We start from the raw sequence: 21,581 nt of genomic DNA, 5'->3' as shown, positions 1-21,581 counted from the left end.
CGCGCTGACGGGCTCAATTTGGACCAAGTTAATGTGCCTAGGGATTATGCTGTTGTCTACATGACAATAAGTGTGTGAGAGAGAGAGGAGCAAACGTCTTGTGGGTCGGAGAAAGAGAAAATACACTGTAAAATCCCATGGTGTTTTCAAGAACACGGGACATTACACACATGGAGCAAAACTAAACGACCGATACGTTTTCCAAATTTTGTGGTTATTTCCAAAACAAGATATTGCAGTTTTAATCAAAAGTTTTTTTTTCCCTTTATTTCTTCACACCTCGTATTTGCAGATATTTTATTGTTGCACCAAGTGTGCAAAGGATTTACCACGGTAAGCAGCGATCTATTTGATTACCTTTTTATTACCAAACGAACATTCTGACGTGTCCTTTCTCAATGATACAATTATGGTTATAATTAATCGTATGAGCTCTCAATATAAATTAATTGTCAAAACTATTGACAAGTATTTTTACAGGGTGAGTCAATACGTTTTCATCAGACACGATTAACGTATCCCACGTAAATATTTTAGGCTACACAAACATCGATTGGTGTCCATAACCGATATTCAATTATGGATCACAGCAATATGTCTTGCTTCTTCATCAGGTAACTCTTATCTCTTACACTTTCCTGCCATTTATTTTTTTCCGAATAAAGTTTACTATGTCAGTAACAGGCTATATCCTATATTAAAAAAATTTTAAATCGTGTTTATAGGCAAACATGTCATAGGAAAATTATTGGTTAGTTTTTATTGATATTTTTTTTATTTGTGTTTAAATTATATGCAATAAGTAAGATGTCATTTTGCGTTGTCTTGCAAAATTAAATTTATAATGCAAAGTGAATTTAGCAAATAAATAAAGATTTTGTCTATTATTGACACGTGTGCTTATCACATTTTCAAGGTAGGCCAGAAAAAAAACGAGCTTTATGCTATTTTGTCAGATGTTTTTCTTTTGTTATTTTGGCTCTGTATGTTATACATTGTTTAGACTGCAACAAACTCCTGTCCTGGGTGAAATACACAGTGGCCTTTTCACACGATTTCTATCTCTCCTTAATTCGTTTATTTATTTATTTTTCGGAATAATTATCAGGCCTATCATTTATCTATTCATATCATCTATCTAAGTATAATACGTTTTATTGTATGTATAGGCCTGCCTTGGTCATATGGTAATATGGTTAATTTACTGAATATGATAGGGTAGTTAATTAGGCCTACATAGCTGATAATAAAGGATAAGTTAGGGAATTATTTTATGAAACTGGTTGTTTCTTTTGAGTGAATGGTGTGCATTAAAGGTTATTTGCATGTCGCTGCCCGCTGGTCTTAACGTGCTTTGGCCCTTTCACTCCTAAAGATTAGGCGCTATTGTGCAATATCTCTTCATCATCAACCCTCTGAGAGACTTTTCAATCAACTTCAGGTTTATAATAATATTACGTTTTATTTTAAAAGAAAACAAGCTGATATCAGCAATTGTGGAATAGAGTATATGTTTCTACAAATGTTTGATAGGAATATAAATGTGTAATAATAATTTCATTACACTGTTTTTTTGTTTCAACAAAATACCACACTGATATTTTTTTTATTCAGCACAATTCAGTATTTCCTTTTTAGGTCACGTGATAATAAGCATTGTTATGAAACGTGTTGCACACAGTGAAATGGCTCTAAAATGTTCGTTTTTATTACCATATTCATGGGATAATTGCTCATGTTCAGCAATAAAGAAATACATTTGATTTGATGTCTTAAAAACATTGTTGATGTCTTAAAAACAAGTAATTGAAAGAACTTTTAGTTGTGCTCATTCAGCACAGTGATATTCTGTAATGTGTTTCACTGCTGTCCTAGAGAGTGTGTATGTTCGTGTGTATGAGTTTGTGTGTGTGAGAGAGAGCAGGACCCAGTTCAAGGTGTGTGTATGTGTGTGTGTGTGTGTGTGTGTGTGTGTGTGTGTGTGCGTGTGTGTGCCTGCCCTTCGTGTGTAATTCTGCAGCCTCACAACAGTGTGGTCTTGTTTCTTGGTGGGAGGTATGTGGTTAGTCCATGTGGACACAGTAACCTGTGCAGAATCAGATAGGGATCAAAATGTTAACCCCCTCCTCCCCCTCTCTCTCTACCTCTCCAGATCTTGGACGGGTCGGGCCATGTAAAGTTCTGTGTGGATGCCAGCGAGCCTGATATCGGGAGCTGGCTGAAGTGCATCCAGTTTGCCCCCACGGCCCACCAGCACAACCTGACTCCGTGCCAGATAGATGATCAGGTATGTGGAGAGGAGACCGCCTTCCTGCCTACCACAGGGCCTCAGTGAACCCCCATGTCCTGCCTGCCTGGCTGCCTGTTGTTGTGTTAGAAGGTGTTATTGTGATCTAGTTCAGATAGCCCCTGTGCGGCCCACCCTGTGTTCAGTATCAGCCCCCCTCTCCTCACACACACACACACACACACACACACACACACACACACACACACACACACACACACACACACACACACACACACACACACACACACACACACACACACACACACACACACACACACACACACACACACACACACACACACCGCCTCAGAGGGCCTATCTCTATGTTTTGTTTCTGTGTAATTGTGTCTTGGCTTCGGCATGTCGAGGACCACAGGGCCAGATCACACACACCACACACACGGCTGCCGTGCTGATAGTCACAGACACTTCACACACGCTCGCACTGTAAACTTCCAGATTTGTGTGGAATGCCCCATGGCGTTTTCTCTCCTCACCTGGGAGACAGGACATGGGGGCCTACCTCCTACCTGACACATAGGAGCATTTTCACTTCACTCATTCACTGGTTAAATAGTATTTTATGGACTCAGACTACACACACACACACACACACACACACACACACACACACACACACACACACACACACACACACACACACACACACACACCTATAGTAAGGGAGACCTTATTTGACATGGACAGTGCATTCCATGTCTTGATGGAAGATAAATTGATAGAAAAGTTTGCATCACCTTTCATTACTTCTTCATAAATAGTTTATAAATACTTGTATATGTTGCAAATAACAGAAAATGAATCAGTTTCAAATTTAATATTGATGACTGGATGTAATTTGTAACTAGAAACATTGTCATCATGATTATACCACTCATGGACATTATTATAACATCACTATATCCTATACAAATGGTTATTTAATGTGTATTTTGAGAGGAAGACAACTTCAGATTCTTATTTGAAACTGTAATATAATGAATCCCAATTTGTGCGTCCCAATTGTCACCCTATTCCCTATAGTGCACTATGTATGCCCCCTATATAATGCATTACTTTTGTCCAGAGCCCTGGACAAAAGTAGTGCACTATATAGGGAATAGGGTGCCATTTGAGACATAACCAATGTGATGCTGTGTTTTATGTAGCCTTCTGATTGGCCCTCTCTCTGAGGTGTGACTGACTGTCATCACTGTGGTTCTGCTCGGGTGGCTGTCTAAGCCTGGCCTGGGTCATGGACAAGGCTGTGATGAGATTATTGTTAGGTACCACACACTGTCACAACACTGTCTTCACGTCTTCCGGACACCCCTCATGTTTTTCATAACACACAGTAATGGCTCCCGAAGCCTGTCTAGGCGTAAATTACATGTGTAAGGATGGGTGTCTGGAAGGTCTGTCAGTTATGTCTGTTTCTATCAGAGTATGAATGTGTGTGTGTGTCTGTGTGTACGTCTGTGCATGCATACATGTGGCTATGTGTGTGCCTCTTTATGCGTGCGCTGTGTAGGATCTGGCCCTTTTTCAGGACTATGTGAATGTTCATTGCGGTTCTGATGGATCCCAGTGCTCCTCATCCTAAAGCTGGATGTGAGAAATGTAGTCCCTTACCTCCTTCCAACAGGTTTTACAGCTGCTGAGAAGTAATGACTGTGAAGCCAGCCTGAAACCACATATTATACCCTCTTACACAATCAATCCCACATTGTGGACTAACCTGGCTTCAATCCTCTTATTTCTGACCTAGTCCTGTTTATAATAAAACTTTATGTCCAATCTCAAGAGGGTGAGGAGAGGAGAGGAAGAGGGGAGTGGAGGAAGGGAGGAGAGAGAAGAAAGAGAGATAGAGGAACTATTAGGGGTTCCTACTCGTGTGTGTGTGTGTGTGTGTGCGTTCCTGTGTGTGTGTGTGTGTGTGTGTGTGTGTGTGTGTGTGTGTGTGTGTGTGTGTGTGTGTTCGGCATAGAGAATAGCAAGGCTTGCATAGTGCTGCAGCAGTATGTTGTGTGTGATCATGTCTTAGCTGTAGGGTTTAAGAGGTGGTCAAAGTTAGCTAATTATGAACATGAATAACATGTTATTTAAAACGACCAATATTACCATTAACAATAACTATTCATTAACGCTCTGCAATGCAGTCGGTGACTATTGGGTCTTATACAATCAATGATCTGAGATCAATGATCTGGGAGTAAAAACAGTTTTTTAGCACAGTAGTGGTGACTAAAACTGCTCTCTGGTCAGATTCACCTGTGTTCATCACTGAGCATTATACTTCAGACATGAAGTATATTTAGTATGGAGATGTCTTAACCATATCCCACACAGACAGTAGCCTACATGGGACAGGCTGAAGGGTAAATGGATTAGCGGTTTAATTCTCATGATCTGACAAGTGACTAAAGACTCTTTCATAAGACTGTGGATGGATATGAGGGCTAATCTCATTAGCCATATTGATTCTCCCACGCCGCACAAAGAGACATGAAGTGGATGAATTGACTGTTTTAATGTGTGAAATGTTCTGTGATCATAGAAATAGACTGGAGAGCTGAGTGTCTCAGTGTGGGAGTGCTGATCTAGGATCACTTTTGTCTTTTGGATCATAATGAATATGATTGTATGGACAGGGAGGAACTGATCCTAGATCAGGGCCCGTATTCACTAAGTGTTTCAGAGTAGGAGTGCTGATCTTGATTCAGTTATCTATTTTGGATCATAATGAATACAATTACACTACATGACCAGAAGTATGTGGACACCTGCTCGTCGAACATCTCATTCCAAAGTCATGGGCATTAATATGGAGTTGGTCCCCCTTTGCTGCTATAACAGCCTCCACTCTTCTGGGAAGGCTTTCCACTAGATGTTGGAACATTGCTGCGATGACTTGCTTCCATTCAGCCACAAGAGCATTAGTGAGGTTGGGCACTGATGTTGGGCGATTAGGCCTGGCTCGCAGTCGGCGTTCCAATTCATCCCAAAGGTGTTCGATGGGGTTGAGGTCTGGGCTCTGTGCAGGCCAATCAAGTTCTTCCACACCAATCTCAACAAATCATTTCTGTACGGACCTCGCTTTGTGCACAGGGGCATTGTCATGTTGAAACAGGAAAGGGCCTTCCCCAAACTGTTGCCACAAAGTTGGAAGCACAGAATCGTCTAGAATGTCATTGTATGCTGTAGCGTTAAGATTTATCTTCACTGGAACTAAGGGGCCTAGCCCAAACCATGAAAACAGCCCCAGAATATTATTCCTCCTCCACCAAACTTTACATTTAGCACTATGCATTCGGGCAGGTAGCGTTCTCCTGGCATCCGCCATACCGAGATTCGTCCGTCGGACTGCCAGATGGTGAAGCGTGATTCATCACTCCAGAGAACGCATTTCCACTGCTCCAGAGTCCAATGGCGGCGAGCTTTACACCACTCCAGCCGACACTTGGCATTGCGCATGGTGATCTTAGGCTTGTGTGTGGCTGCTCGGCCATGGAAACCGATTTCATTAAGTTTCCGACGAACAGTTCATGTGCTGACGTTGCTTCCAGAGGCAGTTTGGAACTCGGTAGTGAGTGTTGCAACCGAGGACAGACGTTCTTTGAGCCACTTCGTGGCTGAGCTGTTGTTGCTCCTAGACGTTTCCACTTCACAATAACACCACTTACAGTTGACTGGGGCAGCTCTAGCAGGGCAGAAATTTGACGAACTGACTTGTTGGAAAGGTGGCATCCTATGACGGTGCCATGTTGAAAGTCACTGAGCTCTTCAGTAAGGCCATTCTGCTGCCAATGTTTGTCTATGGAGATTGCATGGCGGTGTGCTCGATTTTATACACCTGTCAGCAATGGGTGTGGCTGAAATAGCCGAATCCACTAATTTGAAGGGCTGTCCACATACTTCTGTATATATAGTCTATAAAGAGAGGGAGGACCTGATCCTAGATCAGCACTCTGGCTGGTGGCTGGCATACCTGCTAGATGACCTCTCTGAGAGGAAGGATGTTGGAGGAACAAAGAGGGTGTGTCAGTGTACCGAGGAAAATCGGATTCTTTGTTTGCACTGGTGACTAATGATGTCAAGGTAACCAACTTCTCCAAGATAATAGCCTCTGAAATGTCTGAGGTTATGACCTCTATAAGAAACAGAGGAGAGAGAGAGAGAAGAAGAGCGAGAGAGGGAGAGTGCATGTTTGTGCATGTGTCTGCTCATGTGTTTGTCTGTGTGTGTGTGTGTGTGTGTGTGTGTGTGTGTGTGTGTGTGTTTGTGTGTATGTGTATTTGTCTACACTACCGGTCAAAAGTTTTAGAACACCTGCTCATTCAAGGGTTTTTCTTAATTTTTACTATTTTCTACATTGTAGAATAATAGTGAAGACATCAAAACTAGGAAATAACACATATGGAATCATGTAGTAACCAAAAAAGTGTTAAACAAATCAAAATATATTTGAGATTTGAGATAGCCACCCCTTGCCTTGATGACAGCTTTGCACACTCTTGTCATTCTCTCAACCAGCTTCATGAGGTAGTCACCTGGAATGCATTTCAATTAACAGGTGAGCCTTCTTAAAAGTTTATTTGTGGAATTTCTTTCCTTCTTAATGCGTTTGAGCCAATCAGTTGTGTTGTGACAAGGTAGGTAGGGTATACAGAAGATAGCCTTATTTGGTAAAAGACAGAGTCCATATTATGGCAAGAACAGCTCAAATAAGCAAAGAGAAACGACAGTCCATCATTACTTTAAGACATGAAGGTCAGTCAATACGGAAAATCTCAAGAACTTTGAAAGTTTCTTCAAGTGCAGTCGCAAAAACCATCAAGCGTTATGATGAAACTGGCTCTCATGGGGACCGCCACAGTAATGGAAGACCTAGAGTTACCTCTGCTGCAGAGGATAAGTTCATTAGAGTTACCAGCCTCAGAAATTGCATCCCAAATAAATGCTTCACAGAGTTCAAGTAACAGACACATCTCAACATCAACTGTTCAGAGGAGACTGTGTGAATCAGGCCTTCATGGTCGAACTTCTGCAAAGAAACCACTGCTAAAGGACACCAATAACAAGAAGAGACCTGCTTGGGCCAAGAAACACGAGCAATGGACATTAGACCAGTAGAAATCTGTTCTTTGGTCTGGAGTCCAAATTTGAGATTTTTGGTTCCAACCGCCGTGTCTTTGTGAGACGCGGTGTGGGTGAACGGATGATCTCCGCATGTGTATTTCCCACTGTAAAGCATGGAAGAGGAGGTGTTACGGTGTGGGGGTGCTTTGCTGGTGACACTGTCTGTGATTTATTTAGAATTCAAGGCACACTTAACCAGCATGGCTACCACAGCATTCTGCAGCGATACGCCATCCCATCTGGTTTGGGCTTAGTGGGACTATCATTTGTTTTTCAACTGGACAATGACCCTACACACCTCCAGGCTGTGTAAGGGCTATTTTACCAAGAATGAGAGTGGTGGAGTGCTGCATCAGGTGACCTGGCCTCCACAATCCCCCGACCTCAACCAAATTGAGATGGTTTGGGATTAGTCGGACTGCAGAGTGAAGGAAAAGCAGCCAACAAGTGCTCAGCATATGTGGGAACTCCTTCAAGACTGTTGGAAAAGCATTCCAGGTGAAGCTGGTTGAGAGAATGCCAAGAGTGTGCAAAGCTGTCATCAAGGCAAAGGTGGCTATTTGAAGAATCTCAAATATAAAATATATTTCGATTTGTTTAACACTTTTTGGGTTACTACATGATTCCATATGTGTTATTTCATAGTTTTGATGTCTTCACTATTATTTTACAATGTATAAAATAATATAAATAAAGAAAAACCCTTGAATGAGTAGGTGTTCTAAAACTTTTGACCAGTAGTGTAGGTACCTATCCTCAGTGCCTCCTTGTGTGTAATGTTAGCCCAATCCCCCATTGATAAGGCCAAGTAATGAAGTCTACTAATGATTGTGTATCCTCTGGCTCTTGGGGCTGTCTCCCCTCAGTGGTTCCCTTCTAGTCCAAAGGTGTGGCTGGCTGGACCTCACAGTGTGAACTCAAACACCACTGTTCTTATCTAGCTCTCTGTTATTTCTAGCCACTGTCCGTTTACAGCCCCAGACTAGGCTTCTCTCACTCTGTGTCAGCCTGCCCTTATAGGGGCAACTCATAAGGCTTTTTGAGAGGAGTTGGAGATCTGTACAGTGCAGAAATGTACAACCAGTGTGTGTGTTTGTGTGTTTGTTTGTGTGTGTGTGCTTGCGTGTGTGTGTGTTTCGGGGTGTGTACGGTATGTTTGTTTGTGTGTGTTTGAGTGTTTGCCCATAGGGAAGGGGTGTTGCTGAGGGGAATTCCCCCATGTTGGCACTCACTGCAATGCCTGTGTGCCAGATTGTGCATCATCTGCACAAGTGCAGCGATACTAGCTACAGTAACTTAAACTCGTTCCCCGCGGCCGCTGCCACATTCTGCCCCCTGTGTGCCACGGTCCATTAGCGGCTGTAACCTAGTCTGATCCTAGATCAGTTTGTACTGTCTTGCCAACTCCTTGTCACTCATTGTCACGCAAGACAGCACAAACAGATCTGGGATCAGGTTAGCTGTACCACTGATAGCTTTACCACTGATAGTCACCCTCAAAGACCCTATCAGACTCTGAGGGCAGAATCCTTGCAGGCCTACACGGCTGTTTCAACTACTCTTTTATTGTTCCCAACCCTCAATATTATTGTGGCCTGTTGGTGTGAGGGCTAAAGTCCTGGACCGAGAGCTGTCGACCGCTCTAGACCGGCAGGAAGGAGCTGGGAGGGGGGTGAGGGGTGAGGGGGTGAGATGTGGGGTCTATACAGACGAGGGGGGCACCTGAGAGAGCTAGCTGTGTTCTCATGGCTGGCTCGGCTATCGGGACCCTCTCAGTTCCCTGCATTCTCCTCCTGAACAATGGGGTCGAGGCTGGCTCCCCTCTGACCAGGCCGCTTGGCCCTCGCCCTTGCTGCTGCTGCGCCGCACTGATGTCATGGCGAGCTGGGTACGTTATCTCGCAGGGCCAGTGTCCCTGTGATCTACGCCTTTCCCAGAAGTCTCCCCTGTCACATTTCTAATAACCCCCCCCCCCCCCCCCCCCCTTCCTGTCCAAATGTCACCAAGGTGCTGTAAGGGTAGTTAATAAGTTAAACCTTCAAGGCGTGCCAAAAATAACGGCATCTGTGATTATTTGGGAGAGCGTCTATTGTGTTCATATGGGAAGTCCCAGAGATCTCAGGGTCCCTCAGATGACCCATTCACTATACACCTTCAAGTCTGTGGATTGTGTGTGTAGTGTGTAGTAGTGTGTGTGGATGTGTGTTTGTTTATGGTGTAGCGTATATGCTGTGCATGTAAATGTTTGCCTGTGAGTGTGTACTGTATACATTTAGCTCCACAGGTAGGAATGTAACCTGAGTACTGTACATCTCTCCATATTTCTGTCACTCAATGCACTAGGACTATGAGCATAAAATGGCATTGGTATAGAGTGGACAGGTGGAGTTTTGGCTACTCTATAAACACACACACACACACACACATACAGCATCACAAATATGTCACCATGCACTGCAGCAGTAAGACATCTCTCCACACCTTTTACTGCCTCTTCCTCTGAGGTCCAGCCGTGTTGAGAGCATTCTGGTCCCACTACTAACGTATTGTATGGCCATATCTGCTTCACGCTCAGCCCCCAATATCCTCCCTATTGTCTAAACAGTGTGTGTGTGTGTGTGTGTATTTGTGTGTGTGCGTGAGTGTGTATTTGTGAGTCAAAGTTTGTTTGCTTTCTGCATCGGTGTGTTTTTGTTTCAGTAAAGTGGATGTGAGTGTGTTATATGGTGTTGGTCGACAATGTTTTCAGTGTGTGTGTGTGCGTGTATTCATGTATGTGTGTATATACTGTAATTTCATATGTTTCAATCTGTGTATGGGTTTTGCAGATCTTCTACAGAGTTACTCGAGAGATCCAACCAGGAGAGGAGCTGCTTTTGTTCCTGAAGGCAGAGGAATATTCATGTGACACCATGGCTCCTGATATGCACGGTCAGTTCACACACACACGCAGACACACACAGACACACACATACACACACAACACACACACACACATTCACACACACACACACACACACATTCACACACATACACACACACATACACAAATAAACAACACACACACAACAGACACACACACACACAAACCCCTAAGATATTACTCCCCTTCCTTCCCCCTGTCCAGAGGAGAGACAGTATCGCTGTGAGGATTGTGACCAGCTCTTTGAGTCTGTCTCTGAGCTGCTGGACCACCAGAAGGTTCCATGTGGGACGCCCCACTCAGCCTTCCTGGGGAACCCAGGAGGGGACAGTAGTGACCTGGAGGGCCCCGAGGGCCTGGAGCCCCACGACCTGCACCTGTCCCACAGCCTCAGCCACCACGACCACGACCACGATGGTCCCCAGGAGTGTAAGGAGTGTGACCAGGTGTTCCCCGACCTCCAGAGGTGAGAAGGCGTCCACCTTCCCCCTTGTTGATAGGACCAGGAAAACTCAGGGCCCCTCAGCTCAGAACCCCTCTATGTCGCTCAACCTGCCTGATGATGGCTGCATATCAACCTCACATCAACTTGAATCTATAGTCTTGATGATAATATTGTAGTGAACGGCGACAGTGACAGTGTCATTTGAACTATTATTGATCCTGGGCAAGGTCTTTGTTTGTACACTTCGTTAATTTTACTCCTATTTTACATCATTGGGTTATTTTTAGTTGAGAGGCTAGTGATGCAGTGTTGTAATAATGTTCTTGTGTCTGTCTATCTGTCTGTCTGTCTGTCTCTCCTGCAGTCTGGAAGCTCACTCTCTGTCTCACTCGGAGGAGAGGGAATACAAGTGTGACCAATGCCCCAAGGCCTTCAACTGGAAATCCAACCTGATTCGTCATCAGATGTCACATGACAGTGGCAAGCACTATGAATGTGAAAACTGCACAAAGGTACATTCATGTACCTGCTCAAAGGTACAGTTGTGTTTGGGTGGGGTCGGTGGGTGTATGTTACTAGAGCAGGGCTCTCCAACCCTGTTCCCGGAGAGCTACATCCAGTACGTTTTCGCTCTAACCGTAATCTACCGCACCTGATTCTAATAATTAGCTGGTTGATAAACTGAATCAGGTTAGGGACAACTGGGGTTGGAGCAAAAACCTACAGGAAGGTAGCTCTCCAGGAACATGGTTGGAGAGCTCTGTATTAGAGTATATTTTGAGTTAAATTGAATGTGTGAGCAAGTGTGTGTGCATGCATCTCCTACATGTACTGCATCCATAGTCGCAGATGGGTGACCCCCCCCGTGTGTCCCGTCGTCCCCCCCCCCCCAGCAGGTGTTCACAGACCCAAGTAACCTGCAGAGGCACATCCGCTCGCAGCACGTGGGGGCGCGGGCTCACGCCTGTCCCGATTGCGGGAAGACCTTTGCCACGTCCTCTGGCCTGAAGCAACACAAGCACATCCACAGCAGCGTCAAGCCCTTCATATGTAAGTCACTCAGACCCTTCATATGTAAGTCTGCACGCTTTTTCCACATATTCTACTAGCTTGTTAGAACTCATTTAGAAAAATCGCTAAAACGCCCCTTCTCTTATGTTCTCACCTGGTCATAATACTAGTTTATACTACTAGTTGACATATTAGTTGCTACATTATAGATTATAACGCAGTCCCATACCTACTTTGACCCTCTAATTGTTTTAAAGGGGAATTTCACTTGAAAACCATTTCTTCATCTATTCTTCATTAGTCCACTTTTGATACAGTCTCAGAAAATTGTGCATGTCAACATTCAAGTTTTGAAGTTATGTTGCTTCCAGTCTCCTGAAGCCAAAATCTAGCAAGAGCAAAACATCTCATTAGGATTTATTTTGCATAATAATGAGACTTTTCCAGGAAGTAAACACAGGTCTTGAAAATAATATTTTTAAACCATGTTAATGGTACACTGATAAATAAATGAAAAAGTGGTTTTAGGGTCAAATCTCCCTTTAAATATCAGTTCTTTAAGTCCTTAAAAAAACGTCATACATTAGCACTTTAATATTAATTTATATTATTTGGTATTATTTATTATCTAGCGATTTTGAATATCATTGAATATAATATGTTGTGATAGTTGGATTCATTCTAAACATTTCATGTATGAAATTTTGAATGGTACTGACTTCATTTTGAAAGTGGCATGCTGATTGCGGTAATATGTACATATCTATAATCTACAAGATTGCAAAATGAGAACATAACATTTTTCATTCCACAGGAATTATAGTCACAAGGGAGTGCTATTTCTGTTAATAGCTTAATAAAAGCAGTACGTGTCCCATGCCCTCATCTCAGCAACCTCACACCATGCTGACCTAGTGACCCCTAGCAATGACCTCACATTATGACCTCACGTTTTAACCCTACTGTTGTCCCACACATTGACCTGTTCGACCAGCCGAGACCCCCCTGTTGACCCCAGAGCTCCTATCTTTGACCCCACTCTCTCTCACACTCCCTGTAAATGCCAACCCCTGTGGTCTAACATTAAAACCACACCACAACACATAATGACCAGGCGCCAGTTCTGCTTTTCAGAGAAAACATATTTTTAGAGTTTTCCCTTGTTAGGTCAAGTAGTCAGGAACATTTCCTGGCCCGAATAATGATTTCTCACACTTTCACCTCACACACCAAAGCACAATGACCTTCACCCTTTGACCCCAGCTCCGTGACCCCACACAGTGACCCCACACACAGGGCAGAGGGGCTGTGTCCGCCTGCAGACCCCCATCTCCCCCCTCCCCTGCCTCCCCCTCCAAACGCACCATTCCACACAAATAGCAACCACATGTCCCCTCCACCGTGCTCTGAATGGGAGTCCATTTGCAGTAATCAGCTGAAAATATGCAGGTTTAAAAACAGCTAATGTCTGTGTAAAAAGACAGAACACCCTCTGCCCTGACAGATGTGTTAGAGACCGTGTGTGTCCGTCCTCTGTGTTTGTTTGTCTGTGTGAACAACATGTCGGTCAGCGTACTGTATTGTATACGCGTGTGTGTGTCCGTGTGTGTGTCCGTGTGTGTGCCCATGTGTGTGTGTCCGTGTTTCCGTGTGTGTGTGTCCATGTGTGTGTGTCCATGTGTATGTGCCTGTGCATATGTTTGTCTGTGTGAGTGTGTGTGTCCGCATACGTGCCTGCTTGTGTCCATGCCTATGTGCATGCATGTGTGTGTACCAAGGTAGAAAGCCTGTGGCTGTCTGTAGAGCACTCCGGCCCTGATCATTCATTCAGACACTGGGGCTGTCTTACTCAAAGCTGCTCTTCACAGGAATGTGTTTATAATATTTAGTTACAGTTTATGGAGACCTGACAAAACACACGTGTGGAGTGGATCAGGTCCCTCACACTCTGTGTGTCATGTGTGTCTGTTGTAAGTCTATAAATGTCATGAGTGTGTGATTTACAGCCACTGGTTTCTACTCGTTCTACAACAGAGAGGAAACGGATAACAACACCCACGTTAGCCAACGAGCCTTAGGCGCATCAAATATTTACGCCTAGACTCAACATCTCTTGATCAATTACGACATTGACTCCTTCAAAGACATAATCATTAATTCTGAGATCTTTGCCCTAGATTCAAAGAACATGAATTATTACAGCAAGGTATGCACGTCATTGTCTTACACAAGTTTCCCAATACATTTCCATACCACCATATGAAAAAACAAATTACCTTTAGACTACATACTGTATATTGTGATGAGTAAATATCTGAATAAATATAAAGTTATACATTTACGTCATTTAGCAGATGCTCTTATCCAGAGCGACTTACAGTTAGTGAGTGCATACATTTTCATACTGGCCCCCCATGGGAAACGAACCCACAACCCTGGCGTTGCAAGTGCCATGCTCTACCAACTGAGCTACAGGGGACTCATATGGTTGCTATTTGTGTGGAATAGATTGCAATATTATTCAATATCATACATAGTATGTTTTGATATCAAAATTTCATTCACTTTCCATTTTTACGGATGCCAATGTAGAATAAAGAATATAGAAATAGAGAATATGAAACAGAATGACTATTATTTTTTTAATATATTTTTTTGTTTTAGTCATTTAGCAGACGCTCTTATCCAGAGAGACTTACAGTTAGTGAGTGCATACATTTTTTTTTCTCCATACTGGTCCCCCTGTGGGAATCGAACCCACAACCCTTGCGTTGCAAACACCATGCTCTACCAACTGAGCTACACAAATGAGCTATGACTGTATTATCCAGAAGCTACTGTATAGATATGATCTCTATATGACTGTTTCTTTTTACCTAGCTATCATCTAGCCCAGGGGTCTCCAACCTTTTCTAGCATGAGAGCTACTTATAAAAAAAAAATGTCACGAGCTACTCAGAATGCCTTTTTTTGGGTCTGGAAGAAATGGCAGAAATTATGATTTTTAATTGTGCATCTGGCCCTTTAATTGTGCATCTGGCCCTTTAATTGTGCATCTGGCTCTTTAATTGTGCATCTGGCCCTTTAATTGTGAATCTGGCCCTTTAATTGTGCATCTGGCCCTTTAATTGTGCGTCTAGCGAGTGAGGAATGATGGTTCTGTACTGCTGCTGCTCATTTCATGGTAAAGTTTGCAAATAGCAAATAACAAATTATATACTTATTGATTATATACTTCTGCCAGGTAAGCCTACTTTGCAGTTAACATTTAATTGAGAAGGTTTGGGGGAAAGTATTTCTGTCAACCCACAAGATGGTTATCACATCAACTGGACAAACGTGCGAACCACACAGACAGATGGGGCAATATTGCTGGAAATTAATTTATCGACATTGTGTTAGGTTTGGCTTTTTAAGCCAATAGTGGCTAACCAGGGATGGGATAATGTCAATGTTGCGTTGATTAGATAGTAGCTGGGAGCTTGCCGTGTCTGATAATTGTGAGATTTGTTTATCACAGTTTTCGGTGGAAAACATGAAAAATTGCATGTACTTTCAGAATTGTTTGGAGAACTACTCATAGGTGGGCTGTGAACTACTGTTAGCTCACGGTCGACCTGTTGGAGACCCCTGATCTAGCCACTAGGTTCTGTTCAACAATGTGGTCTGCCACATTGCAGGGTGGCGTCCTTGGTGTCAGACAGAGAAGGGACTGTGGGACTGTGGGAAGGTTACAGTGAGCTAGCTGACAGGGACAGGGTGAGGGGGACCCGGCCTAGGGGGAGTGGGGGGTGAGGGACGAGGTGGGCAGCTGAGGACGTGAGCCCTGTCCCTGGGAACCGGACCTGCAGGATAGGATTCATTCAACTCTGCTTCCTTCACAGGCTCAAAATAGAGCCATTGTGCCGTGTGTCTGCAAGTGAGTCTGTGTGTGTGTGTGTGTCATATGTTATGTGATATCTTAATATCTGTGAATGTGTCTGCATATTTCTATGTGTGTGTGTGCTCATGTGTGTGTTTTTGTCTATTGTGAGTTATGTGAATATCTATGAATGTGTATGCATGTCTGTGTGCACATGCGTGTGTATGAATGTGTATGTGTGTACCTGTGTGTGTTTGTTTACGGTCTCCTTGGGAGTCTGACCCTGGGAGCACAATGCCTGGAGTTGCACTGTGTTTGATGTGCAGGTGATGGGTTCCACTGACTCACTCTTAGCCCCGAGGAACAAAGCCCCATGACAATGCCAGGATCTGGCGTCTCATCTCACCCCCCCCCCCACCTCACTGAAATAACATTCTCAGACTAGGACATCTTACACCCAGCCGGTCTCTCATGTACTATAGTCCCCTATCTTGAAATGCATGTGTAGTGTCACGACTAAAGCCTGGAGGTTTTCCTGACTACTGGATCAAAGGGAAAACTCTTGGCTCTTATGGTCAGAGATGTACTCTGTGTATGTGTGGGTGTGTGTGTGTGTGTGTGTGTGTGTGTGTGTGTGTGTGTGTGGTGTTGGACATGTCTCTGAGTGCCCCATGTCTGTCTCCCTCTCCCTGCAGGCGAGGTGTGCCACAAGTCCTACACGCAGTTCTCCAACCTGTGCCGCCACAAGCGCATGCACGCCGACTGCCGTACCCAGATCAAGTGTAAGGACTGTGGCCAGATGTTCAGCACCACCTCCTCCCTCAACAAGCACCGGCGCTTCTGTGAGGGCAAGAACCATTTCACGGCAGGGGGGTTGTTCGCCCATGCCCAGGGCATGTCCCTCCCCGGTGTCCCTGGTGCCATGGACAAGGCCGCTATAGGTGGTATGGGGCACAGCAGCGCCAGCCTGGCAGACTACTTTGGGAACCGGCACCACAGCGGCCTGACGTTTCCGACCGCCCCTGGCTTCCCCTTCAGCTTCCCGGGCCTGTTCTCCTCTGGACTGTACCACCGACCCCCCCTCATCCCGGCCACCTCCCCAGTCAGACGGCCCCCAGGTCCCGGTACGGAGCACAGCAAGAGCCCCCTCCTGTCGCCCAGCCCCGGAGCCCAGGATGCCAGAGAGCTGCTCAAGACCCTCCGCAAGGAGGCATCGCCCGGCAATGAGCTGCCACAGGGGACAGAGCAGCGACAGGCCCAGGGCTCCTCCTCCAAGCAGAGGCACGGCGGCGGCAAGATGAGCAGCCAATCGGAGAGCAGCGACCTGGATGACGTGAGCACGCCCAGTGGGAGCGACCTGGATACCACGTCAGGCTCGGAGCTGGAGAGCGACATGGAGAGCGAAGGCCAGCGGGAGAGGGCACGCCGGGAGAATGGGAAGGGGCCCAAAAGGAAGGCGGGCGGAGGCCCCCAGAGCCCCACCACCCTTACCAGTAATCACACTAAGGAGTTCCAAGGCGTCCCCGGCTTGTTCCCTCCCTCGCTGGACGAGCACACGGCTGTCTCAGGGGCGGTCAATGACTCCATCAAGGCCATCGCCTCCATCGCTGAGAGGTACTTTGGCTCCACGGGGCTGGCGGGCCTGCAGGACAAGAAGGTAGGCGCCCTGCCCTACCCCTCCATGTTCCCCCTGCCCTTCTTCCCAACCTTCTCCCCACCCGTCTACCCCTTCCCAGAGAGAGAGCTCAGACCTCCAGGCATCAAGGGGGAGCCCCAGTCCCAACCTGACGAACCCACCAAGAAGCGCCAGAGCAGGACCTCTGAGTCGCCCTTTGACCTTACCACCAAGCGTAAGCAGGAGGAGAAGGTCCCCGCCCCCTTCGCCCCTGTCTCCAACTCCAAACCGGAGGCCTCCTCACGTTCAACCAATCAGGACCAGCCGCTGGATCTGAGCATGGGCGGCACCAGGAACCGCAGCAGTAGCCACGCCCCCCGGGGGGAGGAGTCGAAGAAGATCCACGTGTTTGGAGAAGACAAGGCAGTGGTGGAGCTACCTAAAGCCGACACCTCTCTGCAGCACGCCAGGCCTACCCCCTTCTTCATGGACCCCATCTACAGGTACTGTGAATCTCTAGAACTAAACCTCACTAGTTCAAATATCACTCACTATCAGTCTCATTTAGACCTGTTGTGTGTTATTATATTCTGTGTTAGTTTCCTATAAGTACTTTTTCCTATATTGTTGAATGTGAATGTCTTTTAGAGTGTCGGTGTCTAAGAACTGATAGAGTTGTAATATTAGCAGGGTTGAGAAGAGGAAGATGAACGATCCGTTTGAGGCTCTGAAAGACAAGTACATGCGGCCCGCCCCCGGCTTCCTCTTCCATCCACAGGTAGGTCCTGTCCTGTTCTATCTCAGTGTTAATGTAGCTTCACAGAGACAGCCAGACCAGGGGCCCTCTTTGGTTCTGAGGCCCAGGCAGGGTGAGGCGATCTGGGGTTGGTCTGGGGGTGGTCCGAGGTGGTCTGGTTCTGATGGGGACCAGAGGCAGTGTTCAGTCTGATTGGGTCTGGTCTGTCATGTTCTCAGCTATCTGAACCAGATGTGGGAGAATGTGGAAAACTGAAAAGGTCACAAACTGACACGTTCTCACATTTTGTCTTTGACTACAGAATAAAAAATGATACCCTTTTAAAGTTCCCGAATTTTGCCCCCGGATTCTGCGCTGCCTGTGATTTCTCTATCGTTTGTAGCGTGACTCAGTGTGTGTGTATTGACGTGCGTTGACATTCATGTGTTCGCTCTTCCCAACAGTGAAAATTGGCCCGTAGGGCCTGGCATTTTTTATGGTCATTTCCGGCCTGGTTTTTACTGGTCGTTTCAGGCCTGGTTTTTACTGGCTGTTTGAGTCGTCCTGATTTATGTCCCCTCTCCACACTGTGAACCAGTCTCTAACTCTGTAACGCCATATGGCCGTGGCACGTGGCTTAATGAGGTGTCCTATCAGTAGAAACAGCAACAGCGTTTAGGCCATCTTTATTCCTTTACCATGTCTGGACACACAAATCAGTCCCAGAAACAATCTGGCCACAGGGGCTCTGTTTTTTTTTTTTTGCAGTTGTACATTTTCGGGTTAGGGTTTTGTTACCAAGTCACCTGACCCCTTGTGACATCATCACCCCCCTGCCCAATGCCCATGTGCATCCAATCAAAAGTCCGTGGTCTACTTCCTGGTTCTGACTGCTCTCTTCCTTCTGTCCCGCCCCTCAGTTTCGTATGCCAGATCAGAGATCCTGGGTAAGTTTCCTCTACACCTATATGTCTCTGTGCTTCTGCCTCCCCTAAACCCCCAGACCCCCCTGTGTGTGCATGGGTCCCCATCATAACACCCTCCATGTCACTCAGACTGCGCATGGCTCTGGCCAATCGCCAGCAACTACTGACCAGGCATCAGCCAATCACAAGCCATCACTGCTTATCAATGGATTTTAGACCTGGTTTTAGTTCACATTAAATAACATAATGGTTTTCTCAGCTTGCAAGCTATCTGCTTTTTCACTAATTTTTGTAAAAATATCATGTAAATGTCAGAAAATTCCCATTTAGATTAATTTACAGTCATTCATTTGTCCACATGATAGGCCTGGGATTTCTAGCTGGGTTCCACCCTGTACTGCTAACAGCACTGAGGGTTGTATACAGTGGGGAAAAAAAGTATTTAGTCAGCTACCAATTGTGCAAGTTCTCCCACTTAAAAAGATGAGAGAGGCCTGTAATTTGCATCATAGGTACATGTCAACTATGACAGACAAAATGAGGAAAAAAAATCCAGAAAATCACATTGTAGGATTTTTAATGAATTTATTTGCAAATTATGGTGGAAAATAAGTATTTGGTCAATAACAAAAGTTTCTCAATACTTTGTTATATACCCTTCGTTGGCAATGACACATGTCAAACGTTTTCTGTAAGTCTTCACAAGGTTTTCACACACTGTTGCTGGTATTTTGGCCCATTCCTCCATGCAGATCTCCTCTAGAGCAGTGATGTTTTGGGGCTGTCGCTGGGCAACACAGACTTTCAACTCCCTCCAAAGATTTTCTATGGGGTTGAGATCTGGAGACTGGCTAAGCCACTCCAGGACCTTGAAATGCTTCTTACGAAGCCACTCCTTCGTTGCCCGGGCGGTGTGTTTGGGATCATTGTCATGCTGAAAGACCCAGCCATGTTTCATCTTCAATGCCCTTGCTGATGGAAGGAGGTTTTCACTCAAAATCTCACGATACATGGCCCCATTCATTCTTTCCTTTACACGGATCAGTCGTCCTGGTCCCATTGCAGAAAAACAGCCCCAAAGCATGATGTTTCCACCCCCATGCTTCACAGTAGGTATGGTGTTCTTTGGATGCAACTCATCATTCTTTGTCCTCCAAACACGACAAGTTGAGTTTTTACCAAAAAGTTATATTTTGGTTTCATCTGACCATATGACATTCTCCCAATCCTCTTCTGGATCATCCAAATGCACTCTAGCAAACTTCAGATGGGCCTGGACATGTACTGGCTTAAGCAGGGGGACACATCTAGCACTGCAGGATTTGAGTCCCTGGCGGCGTAGTGTTTTACTGATGGTAGGCTTTGTTACTTTGGTCCCAGCTCTCTGCAGGTCATTCACTAGGTTCCCCCGTGTGGTTCTGGGATTTTTGCTCACCGTTCTTGTGATCATTTTGACCCCACGGGGTGAGATCTTGCGTGGAGCCCCAGATCGAGGGAGATTATCAGTGGTCTTGTATGTCTTCCATTTCCTAATAATTGCTCCCACAGTTGATTTCTTCAAACCAAGCTGCTTACCTATTGCAGATTCAGTCTTCCCAGCCTGGTGCAGGTCTACAATTTTGTTTCTGGTGTCCTTTGACAGCTCTTTGGTCTTGGCCATAGTGGAGTTTGGAGTGTGACTGTTTGAGGATGTGGACAGGTGTATTTTATACCGATAACAAGTTCAAACAGGTGCCATTAATACAGGTAACGAGTGGCGGACAGAGGAGCCTCTTAAAGAAGAAGTTACAGGTCTGTGAGAGCCAGAAATCTTGCTTGTTTGTAGGTGACCAAATACTTATTTTCCACCATAATTTGCAAATAAATTCATAAAAAATCCTACAATGTGATTTTCTGGATTTTTTTTTCTAATTTTGTCTGTCATAATTGACGTGTACCTATGATGAGAATTACAGGCCTCTCTCATCTTTTTAAGTGGGAGAACTTGCACAATTGGTGGCTGACTAAATACTTTTTTTCCCCACTGTATACACTGCTCAAAAAAATAAAGGGAACACTTAAACAACACAATGTAACTCCAAGTCAATCACACTTCTGTGAAATCAAACTGTCCACTTAGGAAGCAACACTGATTGACAATAAATTGCACATGCTGTTGTGCAAATGGAATAGACAACAGGTGGAAATTATAGGCAATTAGCAAGACAGGTGGTGACCACAGACCACTTCTCAGTTCCTATGCTTCCTGGCTGATGTTTTGGTCACTTTTGAATGCTGGCGGTGCTTTCACTCTAGTGGTAGCATGAGACAGAGTCTACAACCCACACAAGTGGCTCAGGTAGTGCAGCTCATCCAGGATGGCACATCAATGCGAGCTGTGGCAAGAAGGTTTGCTGTGTCTGTCAGCGTAGTGTCCAGAGCATGGAGGCGCTACCAGGAGACAGGCCAGTACATCAGGAGACGTGGAGGAGGCTGTAGGAGGGCAACAACCCAGCAGCAGGACTGCTACCTCCGCCTTTGTGCAAGGAGGAGCAGGAGGAGCACTGCCAGAGCCCTGCAAAATTACCTCCAGCAGGCCACAAATGTGCATGTGTCTGCTCAAACGGTCAGAAGCAGACTCCATGAGGGTGGTAT

General features: G+C 45.3%; 1 protein-coding gene across 1 annotated transcript in view; it reads left to right on the top strand.

The window, feature by feature from the left end:
- LOC311101531 (MDS1 and EVI1 complex locus protein EVI1-A-like) overlaps positions 1-21,581 on the top strand; it is a gene marked incomplete at its 5' end in the record, with an annotated part of 39,340 nt that overhangs the window by 3,394 nt on the left and 14,365 nt on the right. Inside the window, 7 exons of the mRNA XM_084142671.1 lie at positions 10,258-10,360; positions 10,557-10,818; positions 11,162-11,309; positions 11,691-11,871; positions 16,366-17,788; positions 17,976-18,063; positions 18,942-18,968. Of these exons, the coding sequence (XP_083998797.1) occupies positions 10,258-10,360; positions 10,557-10,818; positions 11,162-11,309; positions 11,691-11,871; positions 16,366-17,788; positions 17,976-18,063; positions 18,942-18,968 (2,232 nt within the window). The remainder of the gene's footprint in view (positions 1-10,257; positions 10,361-10,556; positions 10,819-11,161; positions 11,310-11,690; positions 11,872-16,365; positions 17,789-17,975; positions 18,064-18,941; positions 18,969-21,581) is intronic.

Source organism: Coregonus lavaretus, assembly GCF_964263955.1.
Source record: "Coregonus lavaretus genome assembly, chromosome: 26".
NCBI classification, from domain to species: Eukaryota; Metazoa; Chordata; class Actinopteri; order Salmoniformes; family Salmonidae; genus Coregonus; species Coregonus lavaretus.
This window is presented reverse-complemented; position numbering and strand designations above follow the sequence as displayed.